The 22,123-nt window shown below is 38.3% G+C and overlaps 1 protein-coding gene across 17 annotated transcripts in view; it reads left to right on the plus strand.

The window, feature by feature from the left end:
* The window catches only part of CDK14 (cyclin dependent kinase 14), a 640,904-nt gene that overhangs the window by 498,813 nt on the left and 119,968 nt on the right, over window positions 1-22,123 (plus strand). For all 17 annotated transcript variants that reach the window (XM_016957727.3, XM_054655946.1, XM_016957722.4 and 14 more), the window contains one exon: window positions 16,906-16,954. In XM_016957727.3, the coding sequence (XP_016813216.1) occupies window positions 16,906-16,954 (49 nt within the window). The remainder of the gene's footprint in view (window positions 1-16,905; window positions 16,955-22,123) is intronic.

Genomic DNA, 22,123 nt, shown 5'->3' on the forward strand with positions numbered 1-22,123 from the left:
GTCTTCTTCGTCGCTCCCGGTGGGAGCTGTAGACTGGAGCTGTTCCTATTCGGCCATCTTGGCTCCACTCCCCCAGCATTTGAAAATTCTTAGAAACACAGAATAATGGCAAAAATTTTAAGTGTCACATAGTTGATGATGCTAGTTTGCATTGCATAGCTCTTTCCTGTGTATCAAATGCTTTCATGGATGCTATCTCAGGAGGTCCTCCCACTAGGGAAGGTAGACAGGGCAGATGAACAAAGCCGAAGCTCAGTGAGGAAAATACTGTTTCATGACACAATAACAAACCACCCCAAAGGTGTACTATACCCCACTAAGTATCTGGCAATTACTACACCTGTGTGGTGAGCTGGGTTTCAGCTGGTGTTGGCTGGGCCCTGCATTTCTGGGCTTCTAGCTGCAGGTTGGGTTCAGGTATGTTCCACACCCCTCTAATCCTCTTTGGAGTGGCAACTATGGAAGAATGTCCTTCTTACAATGAAAGGCAGGGCACAAAAGAGCAGACGTAATGCCACAGTCACATTTCAAATCTGTGTTTGTGTCATTACCACTGTTTATGCAAACTGTCAGTGGGGCAGAGAAGTATCATCCACTCATGAAAGTTGGAAGAGAGGAGGGAGTGATTATTTGCTGAATAATCATCTCATCTCCCATAGTAGGTTCTGACTCCTAGGCTTGTCAGCTACTCCTAGCTAAAACAAGTGAGTTCATTTTTTGCTGTTTAAAAAATCCTTTTAGGCCATTATCACATAGCTCCTTCAAGACAAATGCATGACTATGGAATAATAACTCTTATTCTAATATATAGGAGAAAGAAAAAAACCTTCGTTTCCAATGCTTAAAATGGAAGCACTGTTTTGCCCCCAAAATGTTAAAGTCAGACCAACAGGATGATAAACTGACTACTAATTATTCGCTCCGGCATAAGATCTGATAAGATTTCCTTCACATACACTGTCCTTCATGCAGCACTGGCAGAGAGCACCTTTGTAGCTAACAAACAATAATACTCCCAATGGAGATTGTTTAAAAAGGACATAAGTATGTATGTAAACAGATGCTCATGCCTTTAGAGCCAGCTTTGTAAATCCAATTAATAATCTCTCAACTGTAAAAAAGGAGGACAATTGACATCCTCTCAGAATGCCAATCCTCACTCCCCACTAGTGTATTAGAATCACAGGATTATATATCAGGAGTTAGAGGAGCATCAACGTATTTGTGGATTTTATTCATTTGACTGTTGCCTCAAAAGGAGTAATGTAGGATAGATGAAGCATTTGCCCTCCCTGGAGTAATACTGCTTTCTATATACCATATGTCTCCTTCTGAAGTATATAACTGTAAAAGATGGTCAGTTTTTCAAGTATATTATTATTAATAGTTTCAGTGGCAATATTAATAGCTAACAGATACTGAGTGTTTTTTTTATGTGTCAGGGACTTATCAGCTCTTGAGATGCATTTTCTTATTGAACATTCCTAGTAACTATGAAGTGGGTACTGCTGTTATCCCAATTTGAGATATGGGGAAACTGAGGCATGGAATGATTAAGTAATCTGTTCAAGGTTTCTAGAATTTGAAAGACATATGTTTATCATTCCCTGTAAACAAAAGACAGATTTATTCTCCTAGACTTAAAAAGGTAAGGCACTCTGACAGCAGGTAGAAAGAGAGTTGGGAGTGAGGAATGTTGAGAATCTTGTTTGTGTGCATGTTCTTATGCATGTTTTTCATTGCTGGTGAAGGAGTTTTGATCTGTTTGCTCTGCTACTAGCTTTGTGCATTATCGGGGTAGCACTTCAAGTCTCTACCATTTAAGACCCAGAGGGGTGTCATGGTATAGTGACTAGGAGCACAGACTCCAGATCTACACTGTCTAAGTTCACATCTCTGCTCTGTCACTTATGAGCTGTGTAATGTGGACAAATTGGTCAATGTCTCTGTACCATTTCACCATGTAAAAAATGGAGATAATCATACCCCTACCCGTAGCATTATTACATGGATTACAGTGAGTTCATATTTGCAAACCACAGAGGATACAAGAAACATCTGTTAAACATCAAATAGGAGTCGTGGGTATCCTAGCTCTTTGGTAATAGTAGACTGGAGTAGAGTCCTGGTTCAGTCTCTGTCACTATAGCCCGCATCACAGCCTCAGGCAACTCAACATTTCTAGCCTCAGTTTACCCATTTGTAAATTAAGTGGTTAGGCCACTTGGTTGCTTGGGTCCCATCTAGCACTCAGATCCTCTGGAGCTGCTCTATCTTCCCCTTTAGAGAGTTTGGATGGGGGATTTGGAAGGGGAAGGGGATGCACAGAGAGTGAGACACAACATTTTTCTCCTGCTTTCTTTTCTGGGAGCTGTAAATTTGTTCTTGTTTATGAATAGTATGCTTTAGACTTTAATAAATGCCTAACTTAGTTCTCTAGAGAAAAATGTCTTGTGGAAAGAGAAGTAGTCTATGACTTTTAGGTAGAGAAAGGTGTAGATGGTTTGGCGACCTCATCTGGGAACATGCATTGACTAACCCCACAATGTTATTTCTATGTTAGAAACACAAATGTCATCACAAGCAATAATGTTTAATGAATACAGTAGAACATTTGTTTCCAGAAGTTGCTCAAAGATTACTCATTTAGAAAAGCATGCTGTTAGTAATTGAAGGATGATTTCCTATAGCCAGGGCAAGTTCGGATGCTTTAGCCTCACGGGTAAAGGACTGAAGAGGCTGCTCAGCATTTTAAGGTAGCTCTACTGGGTGGCAGTGACAGGGCAGTGCAATTCTGTTCAGCATTGATGTGTTACATCAAAACCTCTCACTGATAATGCTGGGGCTGTGTCAAATCTGAGCCATTAAATATCTTAGGAATATCAAGTGTTTTAAAGGTGTGGATTGCAGTTTAGAGTAACATACATATTATTCTAAAATGCCTGTTGGAATCACCATGCCCTTTGGGAGTTAAGATATATAAAATCCTAAAATTTTGGGAAAAGTCTGGCCCTCTTTATTTGAGGTCAACTCTTTTCTGCTGTACACAAATACTGCTTTACTTCTGTTCCAAGGACTATAGATTCAGCTTTTAAAATATCTTGATCAGAGTGTTGACTGAAGTGTTCACTGATGGCTTGGTTTTCCTAACAGATATAAGAAAGTAAAGTGTGCATAAAAATTCTTGTGAATACTTGTGAGTGTAGCTTTCTTCTATTGAAGGCCTCTCAGTATTGGTTCGCATGATTTGTTGGAGGCTACTTGTGACCTTGTATGTTTGCTGCCCCACTGTATTCACAGTCCCTAGCAAGTAGCAGACACACAATAAGTACTTGTAGAATGAATGAATAAAATACTGTGCCTTCTAGCCAAAAGGATTTGAGTGTGTTATTTGTAACATAAACAAATAATTAGGGTAACTGTTTGAAATGTAACCAGAGTGATTTATGACAGTGTTAATTGTTCATCCTTGTAAGGGACTGGAGCCTTTTGCCTTCATGGAAGCAACCCCCAGAAAGGTACTGGGCTCAGCATCTCTACCAGATGATGAAGCGCCCTTCAGTGTGGCCACGGCTTTTTGCTTAAATCATTGCTACTTTTTTTACCAGCTCAGTAGGAGTGAATGCATGTGTTACAATGAAAAATAATCCTAAATTGAAATTATGAGTAACTGAATATATGATTTAGAAGAGTTAATTATGAAGAACAGCTAGAATTTCATGTGGCATTTAGATGTACTCATTTTTATATTGATTTATAAACTAATGCTTGTTCCATGGTATTGTTTATACTATATGATGTCAAAGCCATTTGCAAAAGATCTACTGAAGTTTGAGCCTTTTTATGATCCTTCTATGGACCCCCCTCTTTGTCTGCTCACTCCCACTCCTCCCAAAAAAAGAAAGAAAAGTGTTAGCTACAAATCTAGTTTCAGCCTTTCAAGTCCTTTGAACATACGTGAAGTTTTTTATTGGTTGTTTGAACTTTTTATTCATGTCTTTCTGTCATTGAAGTTAAAAACACAGCAGTATAAGATACAAAAGCATTGGTGAGAAGAGAATAAGGAAAATTAAAATTAATCTCCTGAAGTGTACACTGCATGCTTATATGCAAATGAGTAAAATCCAATTTGGGTTTTATCTTCCTGTGGGTTAAAGTTTGCTTTGTAGTGCCTCAAGACATTTCAGGTGTAGCTTTTTTAAGCCAAGGGACTTTACAATATGCAGCATTGTTCTCCAGTTGTTTTCCTGTGGAATGTCAACGAATTGCAGTGCTTACATGCATGGCGGTTTGAGAGAAAACCTTTCCAATCTTCTGTTCCCTGCCCTGTCACTTAGCAAGTGATTTCTTCTCGGCAAGCTCTCCTACCTGATCTCCTGCTGTGTTGGGATCATCCTCTGCAATGTCCCTGCACTAAGAGGAGAAGGTGAAAATCAGCCTGCAGGTTCAAATTAATTGCACTTCTCAGTTATGCTGTGAGTTAGCCAGTGCTTTAAATAATGACATTCTAAACTTCTAGTTTAAACATAATTGGAAAGAGAAAGTTGACATTAAAGTAATAAGTGAGAGTAAACTTAAGTGAAGGAGAACAGTGTAAAACATTCATGTGCAAATACTCAAATACTCTTGATAAAATTATTCATAGGCAGTTGACTATTTTATTAAATATGCTTGTTGTCAACTTGGGGCACCAATTTTAACACCTTTTTGTTTTCAAAACTTAACGTGGCTAATTATGTTGTTTTCATCTAATGGAACATTACTTTTATTTATGATGGAAGTAGTTTGTAAAATAAAAATTTTATTCTAATTATAAATGTCATGTTCGTGGCAGAAAACGTTAGAAATGCCTCCATTTGAAATCATGTACTTTGGCAGTTATGATCTGAAAGCTGTTGGATATAAATGATGAGGCTCTGTGTGTTCCTGGAGCTAGCTTCCGGTGTTTGAGTTTGTCCTGTCTTCATTTGGAAAAGAAACAGATGCAGTTAGTGTCTCTAGCTGTAGTCTCTGGTGGGGACTGTGTCTGTATCCATACTGTAGCATTTTTCATTCTGTATCTGTAATTCTATATTTAGTTTTCAATGCCACCGAACTGTAACCAGGACTTAGTTATTTTTCTGTGCCCATTGCCCAATGTAGCACCTGGCACACAGGCACATGCCCAGGCAATATTTGCTAAAAGAATTAAGGTTTTCTGTGAATAAAACCTCATAACATGCCTCATATGGCATGTTTCACTATCAATTTAGTCTCTTTTGTGCACAGCTAAAATTAGCATTGTATTTCTGGAAAAAAATTATATTAGCATATCCTGTCAAGCTCTAAAAGAGGTAATTCTTAGAACTAATATTTATGTGCAATTAATTGCTAAGAATAATAATTTACTTATAAATGCAAGATTGTATTACTTTTATCTGTAATAGAATTCCTATTCATCCTGAAATCATAGCAAATTATTAAATTTGCTTTGCGGATAGTACAAAGTTAAGGAAATCTAATTTGTTTTATGAGGACATTTGACTTAATTAATTTTTAAAATGTCTCTTGCTTTCTTAATACCAAACTTTAGATAATTTTTTTAAAAAGAACTTCATACAAAGAACTGTTCCTCCTGTTTCTCCTTTGTCAGTTAATCCTCAAACCTAGACTATGCCCTTAAATTCCTATTCTACACCAACTGGCTGAATTATGTTGCATCTTGTAAAATGCAGCCTAGTAGAGAATAAACTCAGAAATTAGACATTCCTTTGAAACAAATAAATACACATTTGTTGGTAAGCCCTTTTGCCTGTGTCTGTAGAACAATGGATGTTTGTAATCGGGGCTGATCTTCAGCTAGTGCACACCTTTATTGCATAATGGCTAGTTTCTGTTCTGACTGGTCAATGCCTGTGCCTAGCAGGTTATTAAATATTTTGTCAATTATCCCTGTTTGATTGATAACTCCAAAGCTCCAGGAGAACTCCTCTTTATATACCTTCTGAATTACCACAGAAAGATTAATTTCTTCTCCAAATAATAATTGAGTTGTGTGTGAAATTCCACATCTTTGTAACCTGGAAATTGGAGATCAGTCAGTGCTCTATGAATCATCGACTCCTCCCTTTCTGTCGCACTTCATTTCTAACTCACCAGCAGATCTCACTTGTTCATCCTCCAAAGCATTTTCCGACTCTGATCTCCTTCTCCCTGCATTCACTCGATTCCCATAGCCCAAGTCATATTGTCTCTCTCCTGGACAGTAATAACCTTTTGTTGGGCCCCCTGCTTCCAACCTTGCCTTCTGTAGTGTACTTTCCAAATAGAAGCCAGAGTGATACCTTATATTAAAAAAAAAAAAAAAAGCCCATACCAGATCATATCTTAAAGGCCACAAACCCTTCTGCCTGTCTCTGTCTCAGCCTCCACCTCTCTCTCCTGGGTTCTATGTCATATGCAGCTATCCTGGCCTCCAGCACATTCCAGCCTAGCATACTCGTTATGGGAATGCAAGCCCCCTGCAAATAGAAAGGTTTTTTGGTTTGTTTCTCTCCTGTGTCTTCAGCCCCAAGAATTATATACCTGACACACAGTAGTTGCTCAATACATAGTAGTTGAAATGAATGAATAAATCATTGCATAGTGTTTAAAGATAGGAAACTGAGTGTGTGTTTTTCTTTTTGTTCTTCTTATCCAATGGTATTCTTGTACATGAAACATACCATAACGAAGCAATATAAGTCATTTTTATTTTCTCCTTTAAAAACTTATAATTAAAAGCAGACAAGAAGTCAGACACAGTGGCTCGTGCTTGTAATCTCAGCTACTCAGGAGGCTGAGGCGGGAGGATCGCTTGAGGCCAGGAGTTTGTGACCAGCCTGAGCAACAGTGAGATGCCATCTCTAAAAATAGATAAATACATAATTAGTCAGGCATGGTGGTGAGTGCCTGTAGTCTCAGGTACTTGGGAAGCTGAGGTGGAAGGATCCCTTGAGCCCAAAAATTCAAGGCTACAGTGAGCTATGATTGTGCCACTGCACTCCATCCAGAGTGAGACACCATCTCTAAAAAAATTTAAATTTAAATTTAAAAAAAGCAGACAACACTGAAAAAGGACACCAACCATTATTAGGCCTAATAAGTATTAAATCATTAAAAAGAAATAAGATCAATACTTTAAAAAACTAATGTTACTGAAGGATGTATATGTGAATGCTGTCTAAATAGAAAGACACAAACGTTTTACATCATCCTTTTCAGGTTAATATATATTTTAATAGAACGCAATCAGATTTCCAATGGAAACATTTTTAAAAATTTTTTGTTTGTTGTTTGTTAACACAGGGTCTTGCTCTGTCACTCAGGCTGGAGTACAGTGGCACAATCATGGCTTAGTGCAGCCTCTACCTTCCAAACTCAAGGGATCCTCCCACATTAGCCTCCTGAGTAGCTAGAACTGCAGGTACACACCACCACGCCTAGCTGATTTTTCAATTTTTTTGTAGAGGTGGGTCTCCCTGTGTTGGCCAAGCTGGTTGCAAACTCCAAGGCCCAAGCAATCCTCCCACCTCAGCCTCCCAAAATGCTGGGATTATAGCCATGAGCCACCACACCCAGCCTGTGTATTGTGTTGACTAACTGTTTTATTTTAAACTGGTCTGTCCTTATAAGAAGAACCTAAAGTGTTCTCACACTGGTCTACATCAGATCTCCTTGTTTGCTTTGCTAGAACACTTACCACTTTCTAAAATTAACTCATTAATTTTGTTGTTGTTGCTGCTGCTGCTGCTGCTGCTGGTGGTAGTGATGGTGATGGTGGTGTTTATGTTTTTATTGTCTGTCTCATGTTTCTAGAATAAGAGCTCCGTGAAGAAAGAGACTTGTTCTGTTTTGTTCATGCCTATATTCTCAGCATGAGAAGAATCCTTAGCACATATTAGGAACCATTAACTATGTGTGGAATTAATGAAAAAGGAAATGTTCAGGCTGGGCTTTGTGGCTCATGCCTATAATTCCAGCCCTTTGGGAGTCCAAAGCAGGAGGATTGCTTGAGCCCAGGAATTTGAGACCAGCATGGGCAACATAGTGAAACTTCACCTCTACAAAAAAAATTTTAAGTTAGCCAGGCATGGTGGCATGCTCCTGTAGTCCCAGCTACTTGGGAGGCTGAGGTAAGAGGATCAGTTGAGCTTGGGAGGTCAAGGCTGCAGTGAGTGTGATTATGCCATTGCACTCCAGCCTGGGTGACAGAGCAAGACCTTGTCTTTAAAAATAAAAAAGGAAATGTTAAAAAAAAGAGAAAGAAATGTTCAAAACATGCCCCAATAATTTTTACCAAAAAAAAAGAATACTAGTAAGAAAAGACATTTCCTAGATAACAAGAGCCACTCTAATTAAAACACTATGATACTGACATAAATAGATAAGTATTAAAGAGTCCAGGCTCTTATATATTTTGGAAAGTAATATAGGATAAAGGTGTCACTTCAAATTATCAGAGAAAGAGTGATCCATAATGATTGATTTTTACCGAATCCTGGCATAATTGTCTGTCCTCCTTGAACAAAGAAAATGTCATACCATATTTACAAAATAAATTCCAGATAGTAAAGCCAAGAAGTAACAATTTGTTAAAAAAATAATAATAAGTAGGAGAAAAATGAAGTTATTGTTCGTATAAAATCAAGATCAGGGTCTTTTTCTTTAAGCAAGACAAGAAAGCCAAAAGAAAAAGAATAATTTGGGGCAGGGCCAAGATGGCCGACTAGAAGCAGTGGTGATCTGAGGCTCTCATCAACAAGAACTAAAACAGCTTGCTATCCTGTACTGGCAACCAAGGTATCCAGGTTCTGTCATGGGGACAGACCAGGCAGCTGGCATGATCCACGGAGAGGAAGGAAGAGCAGTGTAGTGCGGCGGCCCACCTGAGAGCCACATGGGGCAGGGGACCCCTCACCCCCCCCCAGCCAAGGGAGGCAGTGAGTGAGCGTGCTACCCAGCCTGGGAAACTCTGCTTTTTCCACGGAACTGTGCAACCCATGGATCAGAAGATCCCACTCATGAGCCCATGCCACTGGGCCCTAGGGTCCCAACCATGGAGCTGCTCAGATTCTCAACAGCCACTAAGCTAGAATCTGCTTAAGCCTGCCAAGCTCCTGGTGGGAGGGCCGGCCATCACCACAGCTGCGGGTGCCTGCTGTCTAAGCCCTCTGAGCTCCTTCAGGGAGGGGCAGCAGCCAACACTGGGACTGCTAGCTGCCTAACACACTAAGCTCCCAGGGCGGGGTAAGGGCAGCAGCCATCTCTATAGCTCTAGGCCATGCTCTTCCCCTGCTGAAGCCAGGGAGGCTGGATGGCTTGGTCCCAAGAGGGATTCCCCACAGCCCAACACACTGGCTGTGGCAGATTGTGGCCAGAGTACCTCTTCAGACCTGACCCTGACTCATCTTTTCTCATGGGGACGGGGCATCCCTGCAGGAACTCCAACAACTCCAGGCAGGGGCTCAGGGGCAGAACTCTGATCTCTCTGGGCCTGAGCCCCTAGGGGGAGGGGTGGCCATAGTCTCTGCAGACCAGCAGACTTAGTCTTTCCTCCTGCTAGTTCTGAGGAACCCAGGCAGCCCAGATGAGTAGGTTTCCATCCAGCTCGGCACACCCCCTCCACCAAGGGACAACCAAAGTGCTTCATTAAATGGGTCCTGCTCCCCGTGCCACCCAACTGGGCGAGACCCTCTTAACGGGTTGTCAGACACCCTATATAGGAATGTTTCTATTAGCATCAGGTAGGTGCCCCTTGAGGTCAGAGGTCTCAGAGGAAGGAGCAGGTACCCATCTTTGCCGTTCTCCAGCCTCCTCAAGTTCACTCCAGGTGCGGGAGTGAAACAGATAAATAGGGCCTGAAGTAAATGCCCAGCAAACCACAGCAGCCATACAGAAGAGGGACCTGACCATTGAAAGAAAAAACAAACAAACAAATAGAAAGCAACAACAGCATCAACAAAAATGTTCCCGCAAAAACCTCCTCCAAGGGTCAGCAGCCTCAAAGATTGACACTAGACAAACTCATGAAGATGAGAAAGAATCAACAAAAAGATGCTGAAAACCCAAAAGGCCAGAGTGCCTCTACTCCTTCAAACGATCGCAACAGCTCTCCAGCAATGGCGCAGAACTGGACAGAAGATGAGATGGATGAAGTAGGCTTCAGAAGGTGGGTAGTAATAAACTCTGCTGTGCTAAAAGGAGCATGTACTAACTCAATGCAAAGAAGCTAAGAACCTTGATAAAAACCTTACAGGAGCTTCTAACTAGAATAACCAGTTTAGACAGGAACATAAATGACATGATGGAGATGAAAAACACAGCATGAGACCTTCGTGAAGCATACACAAGTATCAATAGCCAAATTGATCAAGCAGAAGAAAGAATATCAGAGTTGGAAGGCCATCTTGCTGAAATAAGGCAGCTACACAAGATTAGAGAAAAAAAGAATGAAAAAGAACAAACAAAACTTCCAAGAAATATGGAACTATGTAAAAAGACAGAACCTACAATTGATTGGAGTACCTGAAAGAGACAGGGAGAATGGAACCAAGTTGGAAAACACATTTCAGGATATTATCTAGGAGTACTTCCCCAACCTAGCAAGACAGGCCAACATTCAAATTCAGGAAATACAGAGAACACCATAAAGTTACCAACCCCAAGACACATGATCAACAGATTCTTCAAGGTCAAAATGAAGGAAAAAATGTTAAGGGCAGCCAGAGAGAAAGGCCAGGTGACCTACAAAGGGAAGCCCATCAGACTAACAGCTGATCTCTCAGCAGAAACCCTGCAAGCCAGAAGAGAGTGGGGGCCAGTATTCAACATTCTTAAAGAATTTTCAACCCAGAATTTCATATCCAGCCAAACTAAGCTTCATAAATGAAGGAGAAATAAAATCATTTTCAGACAAGCAAATGCTGAGGGATTTTGTCACCACCAGGCCTGTCTTGCAAGAGCTCCTGAAGGAAGCACTAAATATGGAAAGGAAAAACTGGTAGTAGCCACTGCAAAAAACACACCAAAATATAAAGACCAATGATGTTGTGAAGAAACTGCATCAACTAGTGTGCAAAATAACCAGATAGCATCATGATGACAGGATCAAATTCACATGTAACAATATTAACCTTAAATGTAAATGGGCTACATGCCCCAATTAGAAGACAGACTGGCAAACTGGATAAAAAATCAAAACCCATCGGTGTGCGGTACCCAGGAGACCCATCTCATGTGCAGAGACACACATGGGCCAAAATAAAGGGATGGAGGAAAATTTACCAAGCAAATGAAAAGAAAAAAAAAAAGCAGAGGTTGCAGTCCTAGTCTCTTGACAAAACAGACTTTAAACCAACAAAGATCAAAAAGACAAAGAAGGGCATTACATGATGATAAACGGTACAATTGAAAAAGAACAACTAACTATCCAAAATATATATGTACCCAATACAGGAGCACCTAGATTCATAAAACAAGTTCTTAGAGACCTAGAAAGAGTTTTAGACTCCCACAAAATAATACTAGGAGACTTTAACACCCCAGTGTCAATATTAGATTAATGAGACAGAAAATTAACAAGGATATTCAGAACTTGAACTCAGCTCTGGATCAAGTGGACCTAATAGACAGCTACAGAACTCTCCACCGCAAATCCACAGAATATACATTCTTCTCAGTCCCACGTGACACTTTTTCAGAAAACAACTAAATAATTAGAAGTGAAATCACTCCTCAGCAAATGCAAAAGAACTAACATCATAACAAAACATTCTCTCAGACCACAGTACAATCAAATCAGATCTCAGGATTAAGAAACTCACTCAAAACCACACAATTACATGGAAATTGAATAGCCTGCCCCTGAATGACTCCTGGGTAAATAATGAAATTAAGGAAGAAATCAAGAAGTTCTTTGAAACCAATGAGAACAAAGAGACAATGTACCAGAATCTCTGGGATGCAGCTAAAGAAGTGTTAAGAGGGAAACATTGCACTAAATGCTCACATCAGAAAGTTAGAAAGAGCTCACATCGACACCCAAGTATCACAATTAAAGGAACTAGAGAAGCAAGAGCAAACAAATCCTAAAGCTAGCAGAAGACAAGACATAACTAAGATCAGAGGAGAACTGAAGGATATGGAGACACAAAAAAACCCTTCAAAAGATGAATGTATCCAGGAGCTGGTTTTTTTGAAAAAATTAACAAAATAGAGCACTAGATAGACTAACGAAAAGAGAGAAGAATCAAATAGACACAATAACAAATGATAAATGGGATATCACCAGTGACCCCAGAGAAGTACAAACTACCATCAGAGAATACTGTAAACACCTCTACACAAATAAACTAGAAAATCTAGAAGAAATGGATAAACTCATAACACATACACCCTCTCAAGATTAAACCAGGAAGAAGTTGAATCTCTGAATAGACCAATAACAAGTTCTGAAATTGGGGCAGTAATTCGTAGCCTACAAACCAAAAAAAGCCCAGGACCAGATGGATTCACAGCCGAATTCTACCAGAGATACAAAGAGGAGCTGGTACTATTCCTTCTGAAACTATTCCAAACAATTGAAAAGGAGGGACTCCTTCCTAACACATTTTATGAGGCCAGCATCATCCTGATACCAAAACCAGGTGGAAACACACACAAAAAAGAAAACTTCAGGCCAATATCCTTGATGAACATTGAAACAAAAATCCTCAATAAAATACTGACAAACCAAATCCAGCAGCACATCAAAAAGCTTCATCCCCAGGATGCAAGGCTGCTTCAACATATGCAAATCAATAAATGTAATCCATCATATAAGCAGAACCAATGGAAAAAACCACATGATTAACTCAATAGATGCAGAAAAGGCCTTCGATAAAATTCAACATCGCTTCATGTTAAAAACTCTCAATAAACTAGGTATTGATGGAAGTACCTCCAAATAATAAGAGCTATTTATGACAAACCCATAGCCAATATCATACTGAATGGGCAAAAGCTGGAAGCATTCCCTTTGAAAACCGTCACAAGACAAGGATGCTCTCTCTCAGCACTCCTATTCAACATAGTATTGGAAGTCCTGGCCAGGGCAATCAGGCAAGAGAAAGAAATAAAGGATATTCAAATAGGAAGAGAGGAAGTCAAATTGCCTCTGTTTGCAGATGTCATGATTCTGTATTTAGAAAACCCTATTGTATCAGCCCAAAAACTTCTTAAGCTGATAAGGAACTTCAGCAAAGTCTCAGCATACAAAATCAATGTACAGAAATCACAAGTATTCCTACGTACCAACAATAGACAAACAGAGAGACAAATGATGAATGAACTCTTATTCACAATTGCCATAAAGAGAATAAAATACCTAGGAATACAGCTAACAAGGGATGTGAAGGGCCTCTTCAAGGAGAACTACAAACCACTGCTCAAGAAAATAAGAGAGGACACAAACAAATGGAAAAAATTCCATGCTCATGGATAGGAAGAATCAATATCATGAAAATGGCCATACTCCCCAAAGTAATTTATAGATTCAAAGCTATCCCCATCAAGCTATCATTGACATTCCTCACAGAATTAGAAAAAAAAACTACTTTAAATTTTATATAAAACCAAAAAAGAGCCTGTATAGCCAAGACAATCCTGAGCAAAAAGAACAAAGCTGGAGGCATCATGCTACCTGACTTCAAACTATACTACAGTGCTACAGTAACCAAAAAAAAAAAAAAAAAAAAATCATGGTACTGGTACCAAAACAGACATACAGACCAATGGAATGGAACAGAAACCTCAGAAACAATGCCACACATCCATAACCATCTGATCTTTGACAAACCTGACAAAAACAAGCTATGGGAAAAGGATTCCCTGTTTAATAAGTGATGCTGGGAAAACTGGCTAGCCATATGCAGAAAACTGAAACTGGACCCCTTCCTTACACCTTATACAAAAATTAACTCAAAATGAATTAAAGACCTAAATATAAAGCCCCAAATCATAAAAACCCTAGAAAAAAATCCCAGGTAATACCATTCAGGACTTAGGCATGGGCAAAGATTTCGTGACAAAAATGCCAAAAGCAATTTTAACAAAAGCTAAAATTGACAAATGGGATCTAATTAAACTAAAGAGCTTCTGCACAGCAAAAGAATGAATAGAGTGAACAGAATGAACAGGCAACAGAATGGGGGAACATTTTTGCAATCTACCCATCTGACAAAGGTCTAATATGTGGAATCTACAAGGAACTTAAACAGATTTACAAGGATAAAACAACCCCATCAAAAAGTGGGCAAAGGATACGAACAGAAATTTCTCAAAAGAAGACATTTATACAGCCAACAAACATATGAAAAAAAGTTCAACATCACTGATGATTAGAGAATTGCAAATCAAAACCATAATGAGACCATCTCATGCCTGTCAGAATGGCGATTATTAAAAAGTCAAGAAACAATAGCTGCTGGTGAGGCTGAGGAGAAATAGGAACACTTTTACACTGTTAGTGGGAATGTGAATTAGTTCAATCATGGTGGAAGACAGTGTGGTGATTCCTCAAGGATCTAGAACCAGAAATACCATTTGACCCAGCAATCCCATTACTGGGTATATACCCAAAGGAATATAAATGATTCTGCTATAAAGACACATGCACATGTATGTTTATTGCCGCACTATTTACAATAGCAAAGACATGGAACCAACCCAAATGCCCATCAATGATAGACTGGATAAAGAAAATGTGGTACATATTAACCATGGAATACTATGTAGCCATAAAAAGGAATGAGATCATGTCCTTTGCAGGGACATGGATGAAGCTGGAACCCATCATCCTCATCAAACTAACACATAAACAGAAAACCAAGCATGTTCTGACTCGTAAGTGGGAATTTAACAATGTGAACATATGGACACAGCGAGGGAAATATCACACACAGGGGCCTGTTGGGGAGTCAGGGGGCGAGGGGAGGGAGAGCATCAGGACAAATAGCTAATGCATGCAGGGCTTAAAACCTAGATGACGGGTAGATAGGTGCAGCAAACCACCATGGCACAAGTATACCTACATAACAAACCTGCATGTCTTGCACATGTATCCTGGAACGTAAAGTAAAGTAAAAAAGAAAAATAATAATTTATTTTACTAAACAAAAATTTAAATTTTTATGTGGAAAAAAGTGTATACTTATTTCACTTTTATACACACACACACACACACACACGGGCAAACTTGATCATATACAAAAAAAATCTATAAACTGATTACCAAGAATCCAATATTAAAATTGGTACCTTGATAAAAAACCAAGAATCCAATATTAAATTTGGTACCAGCTATGAAAAGTGAAATTTGAAACAGTAGAAGAAATGTAAATGGCCAGAAAGCGTATGAAAAGAAGCCCAAGAATGTTTTATCAAGTGTAGCTTTGGCAACATGTAAAAAACTGATAACAACCAATGCTAGAAGACATATGGAGAAAGTGACATACTTTTTCATCACTGGTGGGAAAATGAAAAGTACTCTGTCGGCATTTATTAAAATGTAAAATATGCATACCGTTTGCCAAGCAATTCTATATTGGGGAATGTATCCAACAGAAATGAAAGCATCTGTAGGTAGAGAGACATGTACAAGGATATTTGCTGAAGTATTGTTTGTAAGGGAAAAGAAATTGGAAACTACTTAAAGGTTCATCAATGGGAGAACAGTTAAATAAATTATGGTACTTCTATTTTATAGAACGTTATACGATTTTAAAACAATTGTTACAGGCCAGGCGCAGTGGCTCACTTGTGTAATCCCAGCACTTTGGGAGGCCAAGGCAGGTCGATCACCTGAGGTCAGGAATTCAAGACCAGCCTGGCCAGCATGATGACACCCTGTCTCTACTAAAAATACAAAAATTAGCTGGGTGTGGCAGCACATGCCTGTAATTCCAGCTACTTGGGAGGCCGAGGCAGGAGAATCGCTTGAATCCGGGAGGCGGAGGTTGCAGTGAGCTGAGATTGGGCCATTGCACTACAGCGTGGGCAACAGAGCAAGGCTCTGTCTGGAAAAAAAAAAATTGTTACATATATTCTTCATTTGAAGGACTATCCAGTATATATTGTTAAGTGCCAATAGAGTTTCAAGGGTAATGTTTATTGTAAAATCCGTTCAAAAAATCAATGGTATATATGTTCGTACATAAGGATGGGTGTATTTCATAAACAAAAAAATATGTGAAAAGGGACATAGCAAATCATTAACAATTGGTATATCATCAGAAGTGAAAGAATTTGCAGCTGAAGAGATTATAATGTCTATTCTGTATCACTTTATTGTTTAACTTGGTAAAACAAACATGTTCCTTTTTAAACTAAAACAAATCTAAAGATTGTTCACTGATAAATGTAAATATACGGTATAGGACCCTGGTAGTTTGGCTTTGAGCATGTATAAATACCATACAATATAGGAAAGGAGACCCAATATTATTGTATTTGGTCAGAGAAATCATCATAGGAAAAAAACAGCAAGTCTCACTTGACGAAATGTGTTGATATGCTTTTGTAAATCTACTTACAGGTTGGAGGTTTGGAATTTGCATTTCTTTTTTCAACTCAATTAAAACTTAGTTGTTCTAAGAAATAGTTATTAGGAAGCCAAATTATGAAATAAACCATCTTAGACTAAAGAAAACAATGCTTCACCGTTTAATATGTTGTTATCTTCTTGTTTTACTCTTTATAACTGCCCAGTATAAAAGTGAAGACCTTACTATGCTGGCCTAACTGACTGAGTAGCCCACTGTCTTTTTTTAAAGTTGAAGTTTTTTCAGCATACTTGTAATATATACATTTGATACAAAGATTGTTTATCATTTTTCTTTTTTATTTCAGAACGCTTTACCCTGTACAGCTCTAAAAGCCTTAGACAAGCATGGAATAAGTAAGTCTTTATACAGATTGTGCTCATTCTCTTTCTTTCTCTTTTAATATTTACAACTCTTCTTATACGTTTTTCATGGCATTGTTGATTCATCCTGCTGTGTATTTATTCATTCATTTAACCATTAAACTGCTGTTAAACCTTAACTGTGTGCTAGCTACCATGTTCAGCCTGAGCCAACACTGTATGAATTTGAGTTCCTAGAGCGATGTGGCATTGCTTCAGAACTGTAAATCCTAAAATTCCTTGTGGTCAGCCTTCTTGCAGCTAAATTCCAAGAAATATTTTTGTATCAGCAACATAGCATTTAGAAAATATAATATAATGACTGACTTTCTAATATAAATGATGTTGGTGACAACTTTTGAGCTAAAGTTGATCTTTCAGATTTTTTCACTTCGCATATTTTTCCCTTACGCCTTATTGGGAAGCTAAATGCATTTATGACTGAAGTGTGTGTTCTCCATTTATTTCATGTCTGTTCTCTCATCTGACCTTACTTCATTTTATTTGTTGTTTTTGAGATTTCATAAAATCTGAAGATCTGGATTTTGTAGTTACTCAGGAGACTTTTATTGCAAGCCAATGTGTTAGAAAATCATTGGAAGTTGGAAACAGTAATTTAGTCATTCCCGTTTACTTGTGGGTGTCACATTTCAAGGTTTATGCTGGAGAAAAGACAACTGGAACTGGTTTGATTAAATAAACTGTAATTTGTCATAAAATTTTGTCTACTTGGAATTTAGTGTTATACTCACATTTTTTCACTGTTATCACATGTTTAATTTTGGATACTCCCAGTTATGAAAAAAAATAACAAAAAACTTTTTCATATTAAAATGCTGCTAATCCGTGCTCTCAGTGGATACAGTGGACAGCTAATGGCGAGGAACTCATGAAATGAATACATTAAATTCTGCGGTAGTTTACTTTAGGGATTTGGCCATTTATTTTTATTAAATTTGTACCTCGAATAACACATAGGTATAATCATTTTTGTCTAACCTGGGGCTTTGCATGTGCCATTTGAAGAGCCAGTTCTTAACCTCAAGGCTCCCCTGGGAAGCATTCCCTCTCCTGGGAGCTTCCTGTGCATGCTCCTCTTCTCTGCCTCCCCATTTCCTGATCACTGGTCTAACATATTTTAATTAAGTGCTTTTATACACCAGATAATATATACAGTATACAGTTCCTACCTTAATTAAATGATCAAACACATTCCTCTCATAGGAATAAGACATCATTCCTTCCAACCAGATAACCACTTTATGAAACAATTCTTGATAAAGCCATTGAATCTCTAAACCTACATTTAAAGTAACAGGAAAATCTGAAACTATCATACTGTAGCATAGCAGCATTTCTGGAGAATAGGTAATTAGAATTACAGAATTACAGAATTTATCATTAGAATTAATTCAAAGGCATTTAACAAACTGAGTCCCACCATTAGTCCCACTTTTTAAATATTTTAAGGAAAATGATAAAAGCTGAGCTTGAGGTAAGATTTTTAAATTATGAACATGGCTTGTTTAGAACGATGCTATTTTTAAGTCCTTGTAAGTTTTGCCTTAAGGGTTTATTTCAGAAACACTAAGTAATAAAATCATTACTAAAAATATTAAAATGCTACTTTCTGGTATTCCAGTATTAAGTGCTGAATCTTTAGAGCCAAGCTGTAGCCTCTAGCCAATTCAAACCAAGGCAATTTAAAGAGAACTAAGATGCAGAGACGTTAATTATATTATTGATTCTTCCTCCAAATGGTCCTTGCAACCATCATCAGCATTTCAGCATCTTTCACTTAAGGAGTGAGATCAGAATTCAAAAGAACTACATTAAAAGACTATTACGCGAGTGATGGTTTTCTCCATTTCCAACTAATTTGCTTGTCTATAGCACAATTACTAAACTGAAGCAACTGTTAAATTCTCTTGTACAGTGGTAATAGGTTTAAAATAAATTGAACTAATTTGCAAGAACTAATTTGAATTCAGTTTAGATGGGTTAATATAAGATAGGTGGGTTAATATAAAAAAGTAGGTCACTGTTCAAAATTAAGTAACAATGCTTTTAAAAATATGTATTAACCTAGGTATTGAAGCTAGTGGAGATGTTAACCTGCCTAAGAGAGTAGGAATTTCTTGAGAAATGAATCCTTAAGTTTATTTGAATAGCTATAACAAAAGACCCAGTTTATTTTGGGGCCAACTCTGCCCTAAGTAACACCTAGGCAATTCCCTGCTGACTTCATTTATGTCAGCAACCATGGGCATAATTTCATCCTTTGAAAGATATTTTTATTGTTCTGGGTAAACAAAGCAGCAATGGGAGAAAATATAAGATCCAACAGATATCCAAATTCAAAAGAATAATAGAAAGAAGAAATCTTAATTATGCGATTGAGAATAATAAATATATATTAAAAAGAAAGGAAAGTCCTTTTATTCCCTCATACTAGAAGTGCATAATCCATGTGGGCTCTTCCTCCATAAAGGGGATTGTGGATTAAAGGGAGACAAATCTTAATTTTATAAAAACATGTACTGTTTTCTGACTGCCTTCAAACCATTCTATTTTATTTCATTGCAGTTATACTCTCCCTATTTCTCTTCCAAATCTCTCTATTTATAGTTGTCTGACATTGGCATGTATGTGCAATCAACCAAGAATTTTAGCCACTTAAAAGATCTTTTATTATTTTGGCTGGAGAAGAAGCCTTAATGTATGCTCTCCAGCAAAGTTAAGGGGAAGATTCCAGGAACACATTTGCTTGTTTTGGAACTTTTAAACAGCTGAATGATTTCGGAGGTTTGAAAGTATCAAAAAGAGAACTAAGGATAAACCACTAAGTCACAGAAGACAGATCTGGAAAAGACCGCTTGTGGCTGGTAACAAGAAGCACGTCTACAGACTTGAATAGGCACAGGTTAACCTTTTCCTGCTTGTTTCCACACATGTTATGGTTCTGCTTATCCTCTCTTAGTTAAGTAAAACTGGATTTCTCCTAAGAACTTATAAAAATTGGTATTCTAAATTGTGTAGTAAATACAGAGACATTTAAACAAAGGTACCTTTCTGGAAACACAAAAATAGAGAAGAAAAATCTTACCTGCTACAATTGAATGTACCAGCAGAGTCTCCAACCTGAATTTAAAAGATTTAGAAATGTTTCCTAACTTTGTGTTCTTGAACTTTCCTTGAGTATTTTATCTGACTTGATGTTTAACTTCCAAGACATATTTTAAAGGTGACTTGCTAGATAGTTGAGTTACATATGCATAAAACATAATGTATTTAAAATAATATTCGGAGGAATAACGTAACTTTCACTCTGTATTTATGTTGGTGGTGCTCTATTGTATTTTTCTTGTCATTATAGCTGATGTGTACCATTAAGATTTAAGTCAGAGAATTCGCAACAAACTGAAAGACCCTGTTTTCCATTCTCCCTAATGTTCTAAGTCGATCTAAAATTTTCTAACATAATAATATATTGCAAAGTAAGCTAGAGTTGTAAATGTCTTTCCCTGTTTAAAAATGTGAGAGGAAGGTAAGAACACTGTTATTGCACTAGGAGGAGCAGTTGAGTTGAGTGAGTTCTTAAATCATCTTTCCCCACTTTCACATTTTTTTCCATTGTTGATCATTTTTGTTATAATTCTATTTACTTCAAAGTAACAATTTTAATTTATTTAGTGCCTGGAGACTTCTTCTTATAATATTTTCAAAGAAATTATTCTATACATCACTATTAAATGTTTGAGAGATGGGTTTATTGGATGGATAAACTCTAAAGCAGACACTAAAGCAGACCTTTTGGAATTCCAGTCTTATAACTCAAAGGGTGAGCTGCAGCTGTCCACTGCCCAGCTCTATGGATTTGAGTTCAGCATTAGAACACTGCATGAGGTGTAGTTCTTCACCACATGCCATACCCTTGAAAATGTACTGTTTTCAATATGCAGACAGTCCAATCCAAGCAGGTCTCTTGTCCTGACCCTGCACTGCCATACATAGTATTGTTTGGAGGCCCCCAAAGGCTCACCTGCTTGCTTGGAAGTTGCAGTTCATAGCAATTTCTGGAGACATTTGTTTTCATAAGAATGAATCATTAGTTCAGTTACTAAAAGCATTATGTAGATATGATGTTTATCAAAACCCCCTAAACCCCTTGCCATCTAATAGAAAGCAGCTTTTCTAGGAAATTGCAGATAGGATTCTTGAAAGGAAAAAGAGGAGGACCTAAAATAGGAGATGCTTTCCAGGCCCTGGTGGGAGTCCTAGAGAGCCTTGGAAAAGACAATAAAGATCTGTCCAAAGATTCAGGTTGCAAGCAGGTGCCAGGAGGACAAAGAGAAAACTATCTGAGTGGAAGATGGTAAATTTGCCAAAGGCCTAGCCCTGATCACTAGCAGTGGCAACAGCATAAACGTGAAAGCATATGAAACGGACATAGTCAAAGGCCTGACATGCAACTCATCTCCACAGATATAGTTGTGATGGAACTAACAGTTAGCCTCTTGCAATGTATATTGTCACATCCCCACATATGCTTATGGCAGTCTTTTGAGGTAGGGCAGATATTATCATCTTGATTTTATAGCCTAAAATTAAAAACAGGCTTATGAGATCAAATGATCAGCACAATTGAAAATAACAACTAGGAATATATGTACTCCAGTGAATCTTATGAAGGGAATATTATCCATTTTAAAACCCCATATTCATGGGAGCTTATCAATATCTAATTTTATTTTGTTCTCGCTGCAGCCATGGGTGGGGATATCTCTTCTGGGACCTGATGTCATTCCCCATCTAGATTTCATGCAGCCAGGAGAGCTGGGAAAGAACAGAAGCCTGACTTCCTCTGTCCTGGGGAAAACAGTGTTTGCAGCTGGCTGACTGCCCACACCACCAACTTGGGCCTCTCCTGCCCACTGCTGGGTAATGCACCATGGGAAAAAGGCTGGCTTTGTGACAGTCTAAGTGCCAGAGATGACAGGCCTGCCTGCTACCCACTCACACCCTACCAGTGAGGTTTGTCACCTCTTCCACACAGCTCCCACTGCCCCCAAGAGGTTAAGCCCTGTCATTTTGTGTCATTGCCAGATTTCTTATCCATGTCTCTTTTTTTGTAGCAAAGAATTCAGTGTCATTAATAACCCC

The sequence above is a fragment of the Pan troglodytes genome, chromosome 6 (genome assembly GCF_028858775.2).
Source record: "Pan troglodytes isolate AG18354 chromosome 6, NHGRI_mPanTro3-v2.0_pri, whole genome shotgun sequence".
NCBI classification, from domain to species: Eukaryota; Metazoa; Chordata; class Mammalia; order Primates; family Hominidae; genus Pan; species Pan troglodytes.